Raw genomic sequence first — 22,103 nt, forward strand, 5'->3', positions numbered from 1 at the left:
ACCAATCAAAGATCCAACGTCACCACCCAGCCCCTGTTGAAACAGGAGAATTGCAGAGTCCTGTGCATTGTCAAGTTGGAAAAAGTGAGCAGGTGTAATAATGAGTGGCAGTCGAATAGCCGAATCAGCTGGCTATGTTGGGACATGACGCAATGGTGGAGTTGGACCAATGACGGACAGGAGGAGGGGCGGGGTGAGGCGCGTGGGGGCGGGGAAGGGGAAGAGGGCGAAAGAGAAAAAAAGAGGAAAGTGGCGCCGGACGCTGAGAATCGAGGATTTTTTAAAAATTATAAACACGGCAGCGGTGTCTCGATCGATGAAATGAAAAACATTAATTAAAAACCGAAGATGCGAAGGTGGTAAGAGTGCGATCCTGTCTGTCGGTTTTGAGTTTTCCCATGTGCCGAGAAGATGGAGCAAAACGAAATTCTGAGGAAATTCATTGATCGGGTGCTGGAGATGAAAGTCCGCGACCAGAATGGGGAGGATAACTTTGCCAGCGACTTCATGGTGAGTTTAATTGTTTTTCTCACTCACGAGTATGTTTTTCTTTCCGATAAATTAACTTTGGCAAACTGGCAGAGTCGATTATTTTTTCTTTTTTTGGGTGAGTTTGACGGTGTAGGGTTGGCGGCGGCGGCGCCTTAGCAACAACCCTTTGCCCTTGTCCCAGCTCTCAACCAACACCCACCGGGGAGGAGTGAGGACCATCACTGCCAGTTCCAGGCTGTGCGGCCTAAGCCGCTCCCTCATGGTTTCGCGTTGACTTTCAGACAATAATAACCAGAAAGCTGCATTTGTTTGGTGTTCCGAACTCTGCTGTGTAGTCGGAGGTACCGTTTTAAGCTGTAGTTTGGACGATTGCAAAGCCCTGTCTGATACAGGCTCCGTCTTGAGTGAAACTCCAGGCTTGTACAACAAAAAAATGTAATGAATTTATCAGCTGTGACTCAAATGTGGGGAGTTTGCGGATGTTGCGCAAGGCAGGGGCGTTGTGTTCGCTTCAAGTAAGTGTGTAATGACTGGATCTTGGTTGTTGGTTGGGCCGTTTTCATTTTTTTGTTTTAGTAAAATATTCGAAACACTTTGGTCCCGATTTTGAGCAATGCCAACAGCCACAGGAGTAGCTTGGGTACCAGAAAAGAAAATCAGCGTTCTAATTCACAAGTGTCCAGGAGGCGTATCGGGGGAGAAAAGTACGATTTAGATGTATTTACTGCATTAAAGAGTTTCTGGGCATTAGCGATTGCATGATGGCAATATTGAACAGGACTATAATCATCTTTTCTTGAAGAATGAGACTTCTGGTATTCAATGACTAGGCTGAATTATTGCCACATAGGTGGAAGTATTGGAAAGAGGCTCATGCCTTATCTATTCAGACTCTCAACGTTGGGGGTTAAATTTTGATTAAAGATTGCCATCAAAGAACAATAGAAGATGGCTAGGTAAAAACAATGACTGCAGATGCTGGAAACCAGATGCTGGATTAGTGGTGCTGGAAGAGCACAGCAGTTCAGGCAGCATCCAAGGAGCAGTAAAATCGACGTTTCGGGCAAAAAGCCCTTCATCAGGAATAAAGGCAGAGAGCCTGAAGGGTGGATAGATAAGCTAGAGGAGGGTGGGGATAAAGTAGCGTAGAGTACGATAGGTGAGTGGGGGAGGGGATGAAGGTGATAGGTCAGGGAGGAAGGTGGAGTGGATTGGTGGAAAAGACAAGTAGGACAAGTCATGGGGACAGTGCTGAGCAGGAAATTTGGAACTAGGGTGAGGTGGGGGGAAGGGGAAATGAGGAAACTGTTGAAGTCCACATTGATGCCCTGGGGTTGAAGTGTTCCGAGGCGGAAGATGAGGCGTTCTTCCTCCAGGTGGTGAAGGAGGCCCAGGACCTCCATGTCCTCGGCAGAGTGGGAGGGGGAGTTGAAATGTTGGGCCACAGGGCGGTGTGGTTGATTGGTGCGGGTGTCCCGGAGATGTTCCCTAAAGCGCTCTGCTAGGAGGCGTCCAGTCTCCCCAATGTAGAGGAGACCGCATCGGGAACAACGGATACAATAAATGGTATTGGTAGATGTGCAGGTAAAACTTTGATGGATGTGGAAGGCTCCTTTGGGGCCTTGGATGGAGGTGAGAGAGGAGGCGTGGGTGCAGGTTTTGCAATTCCTGCCTTGGCAGAGGAAGGTGCCAGGATGGGAGGGTGGGTTGTAGGGGGGCGTGGACCTGACCAGGTAGTCACGAAGGGAATGGTCTTTGCGGAAGGCGGAAAGGGGCCGGGAGGGAAATATATCCCTGGTGGTGGGGTCTTTTTGGAGGTGGCGGAAATGTTGGCGGATGATGTGGTTTATGCGAAGGTTGGTAGGGTGGAAGGTAAGCACCAGGGGCGTTCTGTCCTTGTTACGGTTGGAGGGGTGGGGTCTGAGGGCGGAGGTGCAGGATGTGGATGAGATGCGTTGGAGGGCATCTTTAACCACGTGGGAAGGGAAATTGCGGTCTCTAAAGAAGGAGGCCATCTGGTGTGTTCTATGGTGGAACTGGTCCTCCTGGGAGCAGATATGGCGGAGGCGGAGGCGGAGGAATTGGGAATACGGGATGGCATTTTTGCAAGAGATAGGGTGGGAAGAGGTGTAATCCAGGTAGCTGTGGGAGTCGGTGGGTTTGTAAAAAATGTCAGTGTTAAGTCGGTCGTCATTAATGGAGATGGAGAGGTCTAGGAAGGGGAGGGAGGTGTCAGAGATGGTCCAGGTAAATTTAAGGTCAGGGTGGAATGTGTTGGTGAAGTTGATGAATTGCTCAACCTCCTCGCGGGAGCACGAGGTGGCGCCAATGCAGTCATCAATGTAGCGGAGAAAGAGGTGGGGAGTGGTGCAGGTGTAATTACGGAAGATCGACTGTTCTACATAGCCAACAAAATAGGGGATGTTCAGTCCATTGACATCTGCATCTGTTATTCATCTCCACTGTTACACATCTTAATATAACACTTTAATTACAGTAACGTGCCTCTTGGTATTTTGCAGAAGAAATTTCACAGAAAAGATTATTTAGGTCAGATAACTAAAAGCTTGGTCAACAATGTAGATTTTAAAGTTTGCAGATGGTGCAGTTAAAATGAGGGATATACATGAGGTCAGAATGGAGGAACAGTGATGTTTAGGGCTGAGGCAAGTATGGAACGAGCAACCAGGAGAAGTGGTGGAGGCTGGTACAATTACAACATTGAAAAGACATCTGGATGAGTATATGCAGAGCAAGATTTTTGAGGGCCATTGACCAAATGTTGGCAAATGGGACTAGATTTACTTGGGATATCTGGTTGGCAGAGACTAGTAGGACATCTTTATGACTCCAAATTCTAGATAGGAAAGAATGAGGCTTTGAAAATGAGGGTGAATGTTTTAAAATTGAGCTAGTTTGAACCAGGAACCAATAAAGGAGAGAGCATGAAAGGAGGTGATATTTGAGTGGAATCTGTGCAAGTTAAGTTGCAGACAGTAAAGTTTTGCATGAGCTTAAATTTAAGATGGAAGACAAGCCAGATAAGCATTGGAATAATCAAAAGTAAACCAAGCAAGGACATTCATATCAGAACAGGGGGTGAGCTGCAGAGTATGGAATCAGGCATCACTAAAGGTAGAAATTTGCAGAGTTGGAATTTATGAATACATGTTTGAAAGTTGATCAAATATGACAAGGTTGTGAACTGTCTTTATTTTAAGGTTGGAAGGGAGATGGTTGGAATTAGTGGTTAGCGAATAGCATTTGCATCATGGACTGAATTTTATTTACCCCCCAAGTTACATCTGATTTCCTTTTGGAAATGATAAGTCAAAGTATTTCCATCATCTCATTAGTCAGTACATCCTAAATCCTAAGAGAAAAACAGTGCTGGATAAACTCGCCATGTCAGGCAGCACCTGTGGAGAGAAAAGCAGAGTTAATATTCTGAGTCCTGTGGCTCTTGATGCATAAAAATGTTATTTCTCAGTCTTTTTCTTCTGACAGTCATGTTAAATCTATATCTTGTTGATCGGTATGTCATTGGAAACTGTTTCTCTTTATTTTGATCCAAATCAGCCCTTCATGATTATGAATGTCTCTATCAAATCTTTCCTTATCCTTCAGCATCAACTTCGTTAGTCAATTCATCTAACCATTGTCCCTTATTCTGAGTCATTCTAATAAATCTTTACTGGATCCTCTACAAAGCCTTCAGGACCCTCCTGAAGTGTGGTGCCCAGAATTAGTGCACATTACTTCCAGCTGGCAGTATTTTCATGTTAGTTTAGCTTTCTTTTTGATTTTTGATATTTATACATCCAGGATTCCATATGCTTTATTGACTGCTTTGATAATCTGTCCTGCCGTCTTTGAAGGTTTGTGCATGAGCACATCAAGTTCTTGCATCTCCTAAGTTTGTGTTGTTTTTCCTTGTTTGTAAGAAAATATAGTACCTCACATGCATGCATCAAATTTTGGCTGGCAACCTGTCAGCCCGTTCTCGAAGTTTGACTAATTCTTGACGAATAATATTTGTTTATTATTAACTCCCTCCCTATTTACTATTTTGTATTTCATGATGTTTACAAATTTTAAAATTATGCCTTGCCCAAGTCTAAGCTGTTAATGTATATTTTAAAAAGCAATGGTCTTCGTACTGAAACCTGAGGAACAACATTCTGTCTCTCCCAAGTCTTGAAAAACTGAAATCCACAGTTGTTTTCAATCCCTTTATAAATTTTCTATGCAGGTTTCTTTCATCCCATTAGCTTTGGGTTTTCTATTTTAGTTGATATTTATCCAAGTGGCTCTTAATTTGTACTTTGATTATTGTTGTATTGTAGTTTTGGATTATGTTGCCAAGGGGAGGATGTGGATGAGAATTAGGAAAGGTGAAGGGTCAATTCTTTGAACCCCCATCAATAATGGTGCAGGAAAGGAACGAAAGCCATTGCTGGTAATGCTTCGGCTATACCTGAATAGTTACGAATGGATGTAAGTGAACCCATTCAGCTGCACGATGGCGTAGGGTGGTGTTGAAGGTGAAACACTCATTGATTTGGTTCAAGAGGATGTTTCATTACTACAGTCATGTTGGCTGTTAGTTGTAACATTAGGAGCCTTTTGCAGTACTATGATGAGATGTAAATTTGATTGGACGGATTCAAACATTGAATCCCCGAAATGATGGCAGTGGAGCTTGGAGGTGAAAGCATGTTTCAAGACTTTGCCAGGAGAAGAAAGTTGGAAATGTGGTGATAGTTTTCAAGGATGGGTGGATTGAGGACTTGTTTTATTAAGAAATATTATGATGATTGTTTTTGAAGGGGAGTGGAGGAGTACCTGTGGAGTAAAATCAGTTAACGAACATGAATGGTCAGCCTTTCCTATGAGTGGGAGGTGTGTCTGATGAGCTAGCTGAACACAGTGAAGTTATAAAGATAAATGGTGGAGAGCTATAGAAGAGTTTAATACTCAATGGTTGGAGGAGGTGTTAGCTGGGTAAGTAAAAAGGAGGAATGTGGAGAGCACCATAATGTAAGGTTTAAACCTATGTGGCAGATGTCCATGCGTTCCTTGCCTTTGTTCTTGGAATTGGAGAAGGCTGGGACAGGGACTTAAGAGTAACACTTCATGGTGGAGAACATGTATTAAAGTTAACTTAGCATTCTAGGATAATTATGAATGGAGAATGGGATATTGCCATAAACAACCAAGTGGACTAGTTACCTGATGAAGGAGCAGTGCTCTGAAAGCTAGTACAGTACTTACAAATAAACCCTGTTAGACTATAACCTGGTGTTGTGATTTTTAAAGTTGGAAGACATGGAAGAGAAAATAGTGAAATGAACTGAATAATATCATAGAATAAGATTTTAAATTTAACAAAATACTTGGACTGCTTGAATAATTATGTTTACTGTTTTCAGACTTGAATAAGGAAAAAAAAACCTAAAACCGGCTTTGTCTCCTCTTAATACCAATAAATAAAATTGAGTTTTGCTCCGAATTAATATTGAGAAATCAAACTGATGTTTTTCTATGGTGATTATGGAAAGTATATATATCCCAAGAGATTCTCCACTCCATTTCCAATTGGATGTCGAAGATTAGATTTTCATCATACTGACATAGGAATAAATGCCTTGCAGCTATGTCTTGCATTATCTTAGAAAACCTATTGCATTGCTATTCGTTAATGAGATGGCAATTCTTAATTTTTTTTATTTCTCACAATGTCATGCTGTCATTTAGATTCAGTAAAACAATGTGGAATCATATTAAAATGGCATGATGGCAGAAATTATTTTAATCTCAATTCAAAAAAGAGATATGATAAAAATTTCTAAACTAATTAAAGCCCTAAATTTGTCTAGAGTATACGGAGTGTATAGTTAATTACTGATTGTGTAAAAACTGTACACTGTATCATTACTGTTTATGGCTTTGATGCAGGATGTTGTGAATCTTTTTAAGTTAAGATATAAAATACAATATGGGATAATGCTAAGTTTTTTTTGTGCCGTACAACTTAGAAGGAAGTGCTTAACAGATTTACTTATTTAAATACAATTTATTTTAATTTTTAGTCAAATTCCAGGTTGCCTTTCATGTTTATATGCACAAATGGCACAGTAATACAGATAGTCGTTTTTTTTATTTCAGTCAATTCAATTATATTACATACTTGTCTGTCCTTTGTGCTTCTACTGATTCTTTTCTCTGCAAATTTCTGTACCTTCTGCAAGCCTCTTAGCCTATTTTTCAACCTTTTTTATGTGAATCTATGTCTTGGGGTTTCTCCTCAAGCTTTAAGTTACTTCTTGGGGGAGGGGGGTGTAAATTTATCTAAAACTCCTTTAAGCAGGATTCTCATATCAAAGTAACTAGTTGCAGAATATGGAGGGAAGTGGTAGCCCTTTTACATTGAATTCTCTGTCCTACTGCTGGACAGAGACTGTGTGGCAGATTATACTGACCCAACATCAGAGATAGAAGATATGCAGGTCATTCTGCTGTATTGTGTGTTTTGTAGTGTGAATTGGGTATAATGCGATTGACGAAGAGAGGGCGTTGTTTGTATAATGCGAACTTTCTATTAAATGGGTATAGTGATTTTCTGTTAGTGACCTTTACAGCATGATTTTCTATAGCAGTTTTCCACCGTACAATTTGCTATAGCATGAGGTTGCAGACGAATACAATTTGTGTTATAGCAGAATGACCTGTACATGAAATTAGAAATACTTTCAACACTGACATTTTGGATACAAAATTTTGGTGAGTAGAAGATCTGTTAATTTCCCATGCAATAGGAACTGTGCATTTCTTTTATATTTTCTCTGGCTGCTTGAGTGGCCTGATTCAATCAGAGAAAGCGAGATAAAAGTACAAGACAGAAATTTAAAGTAACCCTTTCAGAATAAGTATGCACAAGGGGAGATCAATGATGTAATATATTGAGGTCTCCTAAATGAAGATTTACAAACTAATGGTTTGTGAAAACCATAAGAATTTTTGAATTATATCAGGCAGCTTATTTAATGAGGGGGGTCTATAATTGTTTTCGGGTGAAGGTTCTCTGATTTTGTAGTCCTGCGCCTGAGATTGTTATGCCTTTACTATGTAATGCAAACCCTGGTGAGAATTGTAATGCACTTATGCATTGTTAGCTGGTCGCTAGTCATAGAGTCATAGATATGTACAGCACAGAAACAGACTCTTCTGTCCAACTTGTCCATGCCAACCAGCTATCCCAACCGAATCTAGTCCCATTTTCCAGCACTTGGCCCCTATCCCTATTAACCCTTCCTATTCATATAACCATCCAAATGTCTTTTAAATGCCGTCATTTTACCAGCCCCCATCACCATCTATTCAACCTCCTTCTAGTGTTCCGATAAATTTAAAAATTCTTTCCCTCACTCAACAATTTTTTAGATTAGATTAGATTCCCTACAGTATGTAAACAGGCTCTTCGGCCCAAGAAGTCCACACCGACCCTCCGAAGAGTAAGCCACCCAGACCCATTTCTCCCTGACTAATGCACCTAATACCGTGCAGTTTAGCATGCCAAATCACCTGACCTGCACGTCTTTGGATTGTGGGAGGAAACTGGAGCACCCGGAGGAAACCCATGCAGACACGAGGAGAACGTGCAAACTCCATATAGCCAGTTGCCGCAGGCGGGAATCGAACCCGGATCCTTGAGCCACCGTCCTACCCATTCTTTGTCTGTAGTTTGGTTTTTAGTATTTTGTCTCTTTTGCTCTTTGCTATCATATGCTTTTTGGACTTTGCCTATATTTCTGGAATTCTGCTTGTTTTCTCCAGTTTTTATTTTGTTGCACCATCTATCTTGTAGACAGGAAGCAGTGTGTGCTTCCAAAGATATCAGTATGTGTTTCTTTGCCGGATCAGAAGGATGCTTTCTTCTGCTTGAATGTGGTCATAGATTTTCTGTTGTTTGAAACTCTTTTTGACAGTTAATCAAATCAAACCAAATTAAAATAAACTTAAATGCTGACAGCCCTTTAAAGGGGCACTGAAACAAAAATCCATATTGCGATTGAAATGAACAAAATCAAATTAAAATGTTATTATGGCAATCAACAATGTGCTCCAGTCTCTGTGGTTCCCACAAGCCACAGGCTTCAAGCATGCCAGTGGACACCACATTCTCCCTATCCAAGACACCCAGACATGACAATAACTTCCTAAGATGAGCAGGCAAACTGGCTAAAGTAATCCCTTGTCTGCTGACTGCCTGGAACTGTTTATAGCCACCTTGATTGTGTTTGGTGGAAAATATGTTTATATTTAAACAAATGGACTTTATCATATTCTTGAGGCATCCAAAGTGTAAATGTGTAATTGACTGCAATTGATCTACAAGCCACAGTTTATTTGACAAGCAAATGAATGGTTCTTTGTGACACTAAGACTATCTGCTTTTTAAAAATATAACTTAAGGGAAGATTATTGAAATCTGCAGCTCCTCATTATTTTTGTTTTAACATCCACACAAATGTACTGTTGAATCTTTGTTTAACATCTCATTCTGAAGATGGCACCTTTAATACATGGAAATGTTGTCTTGGTTATGTGCTGTGTTAGAAGGGGACAGCAAACCAAATCAAATTAGCCTTCTGATCCTTGTATTTGCAACATGGTAAAATTAAAATGTTCAGTGGCCCTCAAAATTGCCCCAGTGGTTCCTGATTTAAACCCGATCTTTGAATGTAGGCCCTACTCTTTCTTAGATGAAGTTAAGAGATGGAACTGGCCAGCTCACTTGAGCTTTCTCGATAATGCGTCGTATCACAGGCGCAAGGGATTATATTTTATTTGATTTCTGAAGACACCAGTCAATGCACATAGCTTCCAGAAGGCACGAATCAATACTACCATTTCTTATTACTAGAATTCTATTCTCTGAACTTTCAATAAGTTGGTAATCGGAGGAAAGCTAGACAGCAACCAAAACTTCTTGCAGCAGTTTTTGAAAGCACTGCCTTTTTGTCCGAAGAAACACAGTTCAAACTTTGGTTTCTCTTTTTTGTTAGATGGGTCAGCTCTGCCCCTCTGTGATGGCCCCTTTCACTACAAATTATTTGCCATATTTGAAGCATATTGTATCGTTTGGAGCTGAAATAACAGTATTCCGTTACTAATTATCAAGTTTCAATTAACTTCCCAGGCCAGGTCCCATGAATAACTAGTTTCTTTGTGCTTTCCTGTTCTTCAAAAAGCAGTCCAATGGTTCATTTTGACCAAAAATGAGAAAAATAAAAAAGCTATAATAATGGATGACTCAACAGCTGAAGTCGAGAGCAGAGCTTGATCCCCTAACTTTATGACTGAAGAGAGAATAGTACAATCTGACCAGATTAATATTTAGTAAAAGAAAACAACAATTGATATCTTGTAATATACAAGACATGTAAATGCATGATAAAATACATACCTTGTATTGATATATTTTTTATGTTGTACTATGATTCATCTCGACCATGAACCTTCTCCCAAACTTTTAGAATGATGTTCACAGATCACAAGTAATCTGTAATTTTCCTCCTCAACCAGCCTATCTTACATTTTTTTCATTCAGCTGTCCTTTGGTGAGTCAAAATGACCAGGCATCAATTTTGCCACCTTTTCTCGAACATGATACTTGAGGTTAGTATTTGACCTTGTGGAGAATTGCAGAGATGAATTTACATCCGACTGCAGCATAATAGATGTTTGAACAATAATACATATAATGCTTTTTCAGTCATGTGCTCTTTTTGGTCTTTGCTAATTTTTTTGCCACACTCAAGGAATTGTCTCTGCTGCAGTTGTGTTTTAAGTGTTAGTTGCCCTTTGGTATCTTGGTTAAATGGTCATTTATGTTTCACACTTGACAATGTCATGAAGCTATTTGATCACCGGGCCTATCATAACCTAACAACAAAATTATTCAGACATGTTATGATGCACAACTGAGGCAAGTTGGACTTAAGTCAGGATGTTTTCGCCCACAGGTGGAGGCACTACCACTAAACTCAGAACCTCCCAAATCCTACCTTCGTTTATTCCATGTTGAATTGAAAGGTCTGTTTCTGTGTTGTACATCTCTCTGACTCGAGCTAGCCCTCAAAGGACTCTAAACACTCAAGTACTACATTGGGATTAGAATACTGGACCAATTTTCTGACATGGAGGCAAATGTGCTACCACCTGAGCAACAGTGTAGATAGAATGTAAGGAGAGGCAGGATTCAAACTAAACAGGGAAACTTAAAGGATCTCATGCCAAGCCAAATAATCACTTGGTCACAGCTACAGGCTTGGTCTTTTCAATATGTATACAGAACTGCACTTCTGATTGGGTTCTAGATTTTTCATCTGAAATGGGATTTATGGTTTATGTTTTTCCCATCCTTTCAAACCATGAGTTGTGGCATATTTGTTATAATTGAGATTAATGTTGTTTTGGGATTGCCTTCCATTTATGGTAGAATAAAGGAAGCTCGTGAGACTTTTCTGCCTTCTGCCTGGCAGAAATCCTGCGTCGGTTTGATTGTTAGAAATTAAAAAAAGGTGTGATTGCTTAATGGAAAGAAGGGCAAGATGTTTATGCTGTCAGTGAAAACTGTGGTTCTCTGTTTTCCTCACTGTCCTTTGCCTCCAGAAAATTATGCAGAAATGTGAGATAATCACAGAACAGGTTGGAAACTGTTCAACGTATGCTACCTTCATGCCAAAGCCCCTTCCAACCTCAATCAGAGCTTTGTTGTGCTGAAAATGCTTGTGCATATGGAAGCTCAGAAACTGAGCTGCAGGCCACTGTTGACTTCAAAGCATGTGAAAAAACAATTTCATTAAACACCAGAAAACTCACCACCTTTTCCAATCAGTTCCCATGGCACAAAATTGGACCAATTAAGATCCATGGTCAAATGTGAACCACTTTCTGTATTGTGGGAGTCCTCCTCTTGATGAAGAGGACATAAATGACAAAATGTTTTCATTGTTTGTTTGTAAGTGCTACCTCAGCCTTCAGCCAACTGAAGAACAGAATTTGAGTAGCAGGACCTCGGTTGTGAGACTAAAATAATCATTTCCTGAGCTGCAGTGACCTTTGGTTATGCTTCAGGATAGCCTACAGCAGCTACCTCAAAACAGTGGAGATGTATAATAAGCAATGTTATGTCAAGATCCTCCAGAATTGGTGGCAGGAAAGGTGGTTCAATAGCAGTGGGCTTTCACAAGCCAACTTGCTGAATGTTGAGGCACTAATTACTCAAACCATATCTGTTTGATAGGATGTGTCATTCATATGCCTGACATGAGGCTCCAGATGCAGTTGCTCTGTGCTTAAACTTTGTCCCAGCAGAAGACGTCGAGGAGGATAGTGAAGTGGGATGTCATTGAAGTACCCTTGAAGTCGTTTATCTGCTGTCTTGTGGAAGATGCTGGCTTATTTGGGAAGACACCAGACACATGAGACCTTTTGAAATGTGCAGAGGCAAAACTGAGGCATGTAAGAGTGTGCACAAACCCATAAACAATCCATTAAACCAATCCTCCAAGTGTGATCTGCCTGCATGTGGCAGAGTTTGCTGATCACCCATTGGATCTAACAACGAACTTGGAACTGGTTTGAAACAGGTAGAAGGAACTCACCCTTGATCCTGATAGGTTGCTTAAAAAGTGCCAGCTCAGAGCCTGTACTGTATGTTGTACTGCACTGGGGGTGGAAACTTCTTAAATTGGAAAGACAAAATTTAAGAGCTTAAAGCTGGAAGGTTTACAAAGCTTTAGCTAAACAAAGAAGGCTTCGGGAAATTTTGCACTTTCAAAATCATTTCTTGTGTTAAGTTTCCATGTTGGGAAAGGAAAGGATTTGAAGTCAGGCTTTGGAGGAAAAGAATCAATTTGGACAGATTCTGTGAGAATTGCATGTTCAAAGATGATGCAGTATATAATAGTTTTTTTTGCTTTTGCTGAGAACGACAGGAGTATTCTGTTAAATTTGAGATATGGTTGGTCTGTCAAGGTCATGCTGATCAATAATGCATTTAGTCTATTTCATTGAATGCCTTAATATGAGATTTTGACATTTGATCATTTCTGGTGTTATCTGGAAGTTCAAATTTTCTTATAAAAAGCATTGTTCTCCACATGGGCTGTAACACATTAATTGAACAAATCTTGCTAAAATGAGCTCATTGAAATTTCTGGATTGAAGTGTTTTTTAATGAGCTTAGCATTTTTAAAAAATTAACCTATTTTTCTAATCAACCTGTTCAGAGATTTTATTCCACACATCTGGAGCAGATGGGACTTGAGCCCAGGCTTCATGATTCAAGAGTAGGCATCAAGACCCCTTAAGCTTTGGATTGAACCTGGGACTTTCCTGGGCTGTATGCTCTGTTACTTGGTGCATAAAGTTGCTGCGAAACTTATGTTCTACTTGACAGTCTTGTCTTCAAAGTAAACTCAGGCTCAAGAAAACCAACCTCTTCAAGCTGGTTTTACTTATAAATTGCCTTGTACATACTCTGCATACCATCTCAGCTTAATGGTAACATTTGTCAGTAATGGAAGGTGGTGCCTAATGAGCGTGGAACTAAATAGATATGCAGTAACTTGTTTTGCAAAGGTACATCAGGAATATCACTGCAAATTAAATAGACCGGAACAGGATTTTCCAATTTTGTTTTGTATGGAGTCACACTTCCGTTTTTCACTCTCTTGGGGAGTGAGCAAATTTCAGAAAGATAAGGTTTGGCACAACTGTAAACGTGAAATTCTGTGAAGAAGCAATTTTGAAGCTTGTTCTCTGTCCATGTGTGTCCCCAGCCAAACCCACTGTGATGCTGTCATAGTTTCATAGGGGCCAACAGCATAGCCTTGTAAGAGTGGCATTTCAAGTGTACAGCTAAAAACTACTTAAATGTTTCCATCACCCTTGCAGTGAGTTCGAGTTCCATCACCCTCTGGGTGAAACTTCTTTTCCTTACATTTCTTCTCAACCTCCTGCCCCTTATCTTAAATTTATGCCCCCTGGTCATTGACTTTACATGCAGAGAAAAAGTCTCTTCCTGTCTACTTGATCTGTGCCCCTCAGTTTTGTACATCTCAATCACTTCTCCCATTAGTTTTGTTTGTCCCAAAGAAAGTAAGCCTAGTCTATCCAATCTGTCTTCAGAGCAAAAACTGTCCAGCTCAGACAACAACTTAGTAAATCTCCTTTGCACCCTCTCCAATGCTGTCACATTTGCCTTGTAAGGTGGTTTTCAGAATTGTGGCCTAACAGACATTTGATACAGTTTTGGCATGTCTCTCTCACACTGGACTACTTTGTTCAGGGCATCTGTACAAGAAAGATTCTCTGTTCCCACTCCAAAATACTTCCTGACTGAGAGCCTCTTCTTCTGTTGCACCTGTCTGACAGGTCCAGACTAGCAGACTTGACACTTAACTGTTTCTACCAATTGGCTTCAGGAAGCTACTTATGTTCCTTCAAACATAGCAAGTGCACAAGAGAACTGGCGTGTAATAGATTCACAAATGAGGAGAAGTTTCTGTTTGCAAGAGTATCTCCTTGCATGAGTTTCTAGTTGTACATCATGAATTTGGAACAATGGTGATGGGACGCATTGTGCCCCCACAGCTGTCTCTTGGGGATGCCTAGAGGACAGAGGCATTGATTTCAGTTTCGATGTTTAAAATGTCCATGTTAATCTAGAGTGAGCACATTACCTTAACATTGAAGAGGGCAAATCTGTCATTTTTGCTTTCCACCACAAACTCAGTAACCTGACGTAGATTTCACTGTCTCCATTTACCAATCAAGTTTTCCATCTGAACCAGACTTATTGTCACAGTTCTGGTTCCCCACATTAATTTGAATGTTCTAATGCTCCTTTTGCCAGCTGCCCTGTCACTCAGCTCCTCTTTATTTATGGGATCCTGCACCAAGTCACATTTGCCCATCTTGCAGAATTGCTAACTCTTCATCAAATTTGTCATAGACCATGGCTCTCTATTTACAAATTCGTAGCACATTATACCTCTCTGCCAAACTCTTTCACTAACTCTAACAATGGGTATTCACCATTTACTTTTTTTGTCCTAACATTGACACTCATGGCCATCACTTTGGAATTCTATCTATTTAGTTTTTTTTTCTTTTCCCCTTCCCTCTTTTGGAGAGCCGAGTTTAATTTTTTTTTTAAAACAAGCTTTTAGTTGCGATGTAGTATTATCTGAGATGGCTTGGCACCCATTCTTAATGCTGTGAAAATATCTTTGGAAAGCTTTTTGTTCAAGGCATCTTATTTGTGTTGCTTCCAAGTTTGACTCCCATGTTGGAAATATATTTCATTTTCTACAATGTAAATACACAAATACAAAATTGTTAATGAGAAGGATTTCCTTGCTGTTTTTTAAAAAAATTCAAAGTATTAAATTCAATTAACAACATAAGGGGGGGAAGGTGTAATGAATGCACCTTTTGGATGCAGTGTGAGGGAGACTGCAGATTAAATAGTTTCTCATGGGCAGATGACTTTCTCTGCATTGTGAAAATCATATGACTTAGTGGCAATCACTCTGTTCTGCATTAACTGTTTTCTTTGTTTGTTGGCAGCCTGCTAAAAAGTGACTCGAGTTATCTCCTACCTTGTGATTAATTAAACAATCCATGGTACTTCTACCGTTGTATTTGCTTGAACCATATTTGAGTGAATGAATTTAATGAATGAAAAATATAATTCAGTATTAAAAGGAGACTTATTTGGGTATTGCTTTGCGTTGGTCCCAAAATGATGGATGTGAAGTAGAAGAATTAAAAAAACAACAAAGGACCATTCAGTCAATTGTACAACCAACAGCTACCATGTCTTATAGTAACTCCTCCTAAAGGTAAAATAAACAGTGATTTATTTGGAAGTATCCTGGAAAACTTCCTTCTCCCTAACTACCCTAACAAATTGACCAAGATCTAAAATAATAGTTAACCAAAATTCAATTGCAAATTACCCCTAACTAGAAATACCCTTTTCTCTCAGAAATTTGTTAACTTCTTAGTTTTATAAACTAGATCAAATGCTGAAGTTTAATCCTTGGTAGCCTTTTACATTTGATTAATACAACTCTATCTTGTATAACCAAACTTAGCTGGGGACAGTTTGTCTTTTTTGTTTATTGCCAATGAAAATTAATATGTACCCTTGCCCCATATGTACAGCTGACAAAATTGATATCCTCATATCTTCACATTGATCAGTTAAAAGTCTCGAAAATTTTGTCTTTGTTCTTTGTAGCAGTTTACATGCTGTGTCATTTGTGGAGGTGATGACACTATGGCAATGCCGTTAGGAGCCCAGGGTAATTGTCCGAGGTGTCACCCTCTTTGTCTTGGTTTGGTTCAAGAAAGTGACTTGCCGCCACCTTCTGGCAGCCAATTATAGATTGGCAATAAATGCTGGCCTAGCCAGTGACACCTTTATCCCATGAAAGAATTCATAAAAATCTCTTCCCAAATATGGAACTACCAAAACTGCATCTCATACTGTTCATTTTGTACTCAACCTTCAGTCAAAACTGTTTTGAAGTCTTTTTATTTTCTGTGTGGTCATTACACAAAGTTTCTTGTGATTTTAATGAATTGATACTGAAGATAATAAATTACTATTCACGAGGTCATCTCTATGACAGAAGAACGAGGAGCAGGAGTAGCTCATTTGGTCCTTTGAGCCTGCTCTGCCATTCAGTAAGATCATGGCTGAACTTTTCGGGGACTGAGCTCCACTTTATCCGCCCCCTCACCGTATCTCTGAATTCTTTTTATTGCTCAAAAAATATCTACCTTAGCTTTAAAAACATTTACTGAAGTAGCTTCAACTCCTTCACTGGGCAGGGAATTCCATAGATTTACCAAGCTTCCATGGTTTTTAATGGTTTTGTAACCTTTAGGTGCATATATTAAATGTTGTAGTGGGCCCATCTCTAAACCAGTTTGCAACCTATGAATTTATTCTGAATTGCTAATTGCAATTCATGAATTTTTTCCAAGTTAGTTTTTCCACATTAATCTTAACATTATTGTTTCTGAATAGTAAAACTTTAAGAGGATAGGAGTGTTTAACTACTGCATGAGTCAGGGTGTTAAGGATGTTTGAGCTTTGCTTGCCCATCCTCCTATTAATGTCTTGCAGAATCATAGGAAGTTAACAACGAGCTATTTTTGGGTACATCCTTTGTGAATAGCTAGATTGATTCCTTGTAGCAGCAGTACTGAAATACTGACCTAAAAGTGCTGCAGGACCATTTATATCATTCACCAGAAACTGTACTCCAGTCAAGGCATTATTTTCTTTGTTTTGTGCTATTTTAGATGAAAGTACAAGCTCCTGAAGTCTCCATAGTTTAAGAACAGTAGTTGAATTTTCTAAATTAAAATTGATGACCTTGCCAGTGATACCTATATTTCATTAACAAACCAAAAAAAACCAGAAGGCTTAAGTATTTGTAATAATCTTGTGTTGACTGGATGATCCATTTTGGCCTTCTGCAGAGATTCCTAGCATCGCAAATGCCAATCTGCAACCATTTGGATTCAGCCTGAGTGATATAAAAAAATGGCTAGAGTTACTGGATACTGCAAAGTCTAGGGGTCTGACAGCATTCCAACAATAAAAATGAGAGTTGGTGCTTGAAGACTTGCTGTGTCCCTAGTTGTGTTGTTTGAGTTCAGCTACAACATTGGCATCTACTTGGCAATGTGGAAAATTAGGTAAAAACAATGACTGCAGATGCTGGAAACCAGATTCCGGATTAGTGGCGCTGGAAAAGCACAGCAGTTCAGGCAGCATCTGAGGAGCAGTAAAATCGACGTTTCGGGCAAAAGCCCTTCATCAGTGGAAAATTGCCCACATATGTCCTATTCTCAAAATGGAGGACAAATCCAACTGGGTTACCACCTCATTTGTCTGCTCATGATCATCAATAAAGTGATGGGAGGTGTGATCAACATTGCTGTCAAGAGAACTTGCTGAGCAGGCTGCTTGCTGATGATCAGTTTGGGCTCCACAGCAACACTCGCCTAATTACGGCTTTCTTTCAAACATAGACAGAAGAGATGAATTTCAAGTGTGGCATTGAGGATTGGAGCAAAACTGGAGTCCAACCTACCATGAAGAGAGATGATTGTAGTTGTTGGCAGTCCATGATCTTAGCTCCAGGACATCTCTGCAATCATTCCTGAGGATAGTATCCTTTGTCCAAACATCCTCAGCTGCTTCAGCATTGATCTACCTTCCGTCACAAGGTGGGAAGAAGTGAGAATGTTCACTGCTGATGGTGGAGAACACTGCACAATTTGCAACTCCTCACATACTGAAGCAATCCACATCAAATGCAGCAAGACCTGGGCAATATGTAGGTTTGAGCTGACAAGTGGGAGGTAACTTTGTCTGCTAGCAAGGTTCTGTTACATTTACCTGTTGGCAAAGCTGAGTGCCACAGTTCAGAGGTTGCTGTGTCTGTATTTATATGCTTACGAACAGAAGTGGAGATTTTGAGGACGTCAGATGCTGGAGAGATCAGAGGCGATTGAAATGAAAAAGCACAGTAGGTCAGGCAGCATCTAAGGAACAAGAGAGTGGACGTTTTGGGATTAACCTTTTATCTGGACTGGAGAGGGGGAAGGAGGATGAGGAAAAACAATTTGGGGGAGTTGGCCTGGGGAAAGGTAGCTGGGTTGGGGACAGATCAGAAGTGTTTGTGATTTGGTTGGTGGGAAGGGTGGAGCTGGTAGGTAAAAAGGAAGATGGACAGGTAGGTCATGTCAAAAGTGGAGCTAAATTCGATCTGGGATTGGGTGGGAGATGGGGACATTTGGAAACTGGTAGATTCAATGTTGAGGGAGTGTGATTGTTGGCTCCTGAGGCAGAAGTGGTGTTCCTCCTCCAGTTTGCGAGTTACCTTGTTTAGGCGGTGGAGGAGGCCCAGAATGGACAAATCATGGGGGGAGTGGAAGGGAGAGTTGAAAGGGATGGCTATACCTACTCCCTCTCCCTCCACCCCGACAAAAAAAATGATCCCTTAGTCCCAGTTCCTCCGCCCTATTTGCTCCCAGGACGAGAGATTCCACTCCAGGATAGAATCCCTCAGTCCTCACAGTCAGATCCCACCACCAAAAATATATTTCACTCCCCTCCCCATGTTCATTCTGTGGGGCCATTCCCTCCACAACTCCCTCGTTAGGTCCACACTCCCCAGCAATCCCCTCTCCACACCTGGCATCTCCCCTGCTGCCCTAAGAGGTCCAAAACCCACGAACACATCCCTCCCCTTTCCCCCAGCCCCACCACCTCCATCCAAGACCCCAAAGGATCATTTCAAATCCAGCAGAGATTTACTTGCTTATCGTCGAACCTCATTTACTGCATTTGTTGCTCTTGATGTGGTCTCCTTTTATGTTGGAGAGACTGAATGCAAACTCATGGAACATTTCAGATCCAACCCTCTGACTTGGCTCACCACTCTTGACCTGACCTACCTGTTCATCTTCCTTCCAACTTATCCATTCCACCCTTCACACTGATCTATCACAGTCACCTCCTACCTTTTCCTACCTATCGCCTTCCAACAACCTTACCCTAGCCCCACTCCCTTCCCCATTTATTTCTCAGCCTCCTTCCCCCTCGCTTGATGAACAGTTAAGCCTGAAATATCGATTCTCTTGCTCCTCAGATGCTGCCTGACTACCTGTGCTTTTTTTCCCAGCTCCACACTTTATCGACCCTTAAGAACAGATGTAAGAAGCTACTGTGTGATTTACTCCATAATAACAGCAAACACAATTGATGGCACCATTTTTCATTTGCACAATCCAGCCCAATGGCTTTATAAATTCCAATGTCCTCACACTTGTAGTTCCTATGTCTGCTTAGTCATGTTATTATTGAAAGTGAAGATTGATAAATTGTGTTTTAGTGTTGGCTTAAACCTCCTTCGAAAATATTGTACTTGTTTGTAACCTCCCATATTTTTAAGCAAATTTGAAAAGCATATTTTAGAAGTAAGTACGTTATCCTTGATATAGCTCCCATTGCTTTTTGACACAAAGTTAATGGTGGGTTGCAGGAAATGAAATGTCATGACTCAAAAAGATAACTAAAATCTTGCAGGTCAATGCATCGATTTAAATAGATTAGACTGCAATTTTGAACATAAAATATTCTATTAATTCTTTTAAGTTTTAATTTTTGTTGTTGTATCATCCTACGTTGTCAGACATCGCTGACCTTTCAATTTGGTGGAAATAAGGATGAAATTTAAGCTGAGCAATAGTAATTAACCTAGTTCTGTAGCATGTCTTGCTTGATCTCTTGGAATTTATTGTTGAAGATTCCTTAGAATGGTGAAATTACACAGTTTTGCAGTTTTGTGTAAAAGGCCAGCAGTTCATGTTTTGAAATATTTGTTTTTCTTTTGTTAGCTGGCATTCATACTCCCATTTCCTAAGAAATAAATTTGATTGTTTTTTTTAGGTTAAACACTAATAATTATCTAGTGGCAGTTAAAAAGAGCCTTCAAGTATTGAAGTTGCTCTTCTTGTATTTCTTTGGACTTGAGCATCTCTACCGGTGTCAGGAAACTGGTTGAAACTTTGTTTTGCTGTATGTTTTGGATCTTGCTAGCTGTCTTACAAAGAACAGCACAGGAACAGGCCGTTAGGTGCAGGGTTGGTGGGCCAATGTGATATCTTTTGCCTTTTGCAATCTGTTCCCTGCATATTCGCGTGTCTGCCAAGATGCCTCTTAAACATTGCTATTGTATCTGCTTCTACTATCCTGTGGCAGCACATTCCAAGCACTTAACACTCTTTGTAAAAACTACTTGCATCTTACATCCCCTCCTTCTCTTCCCTCCCCCTGCAATTTAAGCCTATGTCCCCAAGTAATTGGCATTTCTACTGAAGGAAAAAGACTCAGACTATGCATTTCATCTATGCCTGTCATAATTTGTAAACTTCAATCAGGTCATCCCTCTGCTTCTGACATTGAAGTGAAAGCCAACAGTTTGTCTGATTGCTAATGACCTCCAAACCAGGCAACATCTTGGTATAACTTTTCTGTATCCTCTTCAAAGCCTTCATTTTTTTCTGGTTGAGTGGCGATGAGAACTGTATGCAATATTCTAAACATGGCTGAACTAATCTTGTTTACAGCTGCAGCATGACTTGCCAGTTTTGACACACTATTTCTTGACTGATGATAAGCATTCCATATGTCATCTTGACCACATTATCCAGTTGTGTCACCATTTTCAGGGAACTGTGGACCCTTAAGTTCAAATCCCACTGTATGTTAATGCTTCTCAAGGTTCTGCCATTCACTATGAACTTCTCCCTTGCATCAGACTTTCCCGAATGCATGACCTCGCATTTGTCCGGATTAAATTCCATCAGTCATTTCATCTATCTAAATTTCCAGCCTATCTAGATGCTACTGTTTCCTCTGGCAATCCTCCTCACTATCTGTAGCTCCCCTAATCTTGTGTTATCTACAAACTTGCTAAGCAGGCCACCTACATTCTCTTTCAAATTATTTATGTATAAATTGAAAACAACAGGGGGTCCCATCTCTGATCCCTGTGGAACACCATGTTCACAGATCTGCAGTCAGAAAAGTATCCTTCCACCGCTACTCTTGTCTTCTATGATGAAGTCGGTTCTTCAGCCACCTTACCTGCTGACTGCAGATCCCATATAACTTCACCTTCTGCATCAGCCTACCATGAAGAACCTTACCAAAGGCCTTGCTCAAGTCCATTTAGACTATATTTACCACTCTGCCCTTTATCAATCATCTTTGTCACTCTCTCAAAACATTCAATCAACTTTGAGAGAGACGACCTCCCCCACACACAACCATACTGCCTTTTGCTAATAGGGCCATATGTTTCCAAATGTGATTGAATCCTGTCCTTGAGAATTTTCTCCAATAATTTCTCGACCATTGATGTAAGGGTCATTGGTTTGTAATTTCTCAGATTATCCCTGTTGTCTGTTTTACAGGAACAAAGTTGGCTATCTTCCAGTCCTCTAGGATCTCCTGTGATTAACGAGGGGAGACCGATTTCTTGCAAGGCCCCAGCAATTTCCTCCCTCAGCATTCTGGGATCAATCCCATCAAGTCCTGGGGACTTGTCTACCTTTATTGCTTTACAAATCACCTAATACCACCACCTTTTTAATATTAAAGTGCTATAGTTTAACAACATAACCCTCATCAATGCCATCTCCTTCTCCTTTGACAATACTGATGCAAAGTATTCATAAGGACATCACCCATATACTCCAATTCCATGCATAAAGTTTCTCCTTTGTCTTTGAGTAGACCTACCCTTTCTTTAGCTACCCTCTTAATTATATATTTATAAAAAGCCTTAGGATTCTCCTTAATCCTGTTTTCCAAGAGCATTTAATGGCCCATTTTAGCTCTCCTAATTCCTTTAACTTCCCTCCTTTTGTAATGTTCCTGTGAGCTCTGTCTGTCGTCAGTTTCCTAAACTTTACATATGCTTCCTTTTACTTTCTGACTAAGC

At 40.4% G+C, this 22,103-nt stretch overlaps 1 protein-coding gene across 1 annotated transcript in view; it reads left to right on the top strand.

Moving 5' to 3' along the window:
* The first annotated feature begins 225 nt into the window (after positions 1-225).
* ptpn12 (protein tyrosine phosphatase non-receptor type 12) overlaps positions 226-22,103 on the top strand; it is an 82,911-nt gene continuing 61,033 nt past the window's right edge. The window contains exon 1 of the mRNA XM_087999513.1: positions 226-510. Coding sequence (XP_087855639.1) covers positions 412-510 — 99 coding nt within the window. The 5' untranslated portion in view covers positions 226-411. The remainder of the gene's footprint in view (positions 511-22,103) is intronic.

This window comes from Chiloscyllium plagiosum, unplaced genomic scaffold (assembly GCF_037043375.1).
Source record: "Chiloscyllium plagiosum isolate Xiang-an unplaced genomic scaffold, Cpla_swu_hap1 HiC_scaffold_23, whole genome shotgun sequence".
NCBI classification, from domain to species: domain Eukaryota; kingdom Metazoa; phylum Chordata; class Chondrichthyes; order Orectolobiformes; family Hemiscylliidae; genus Chiloscyllium; species Chiloscyllium plagiosum.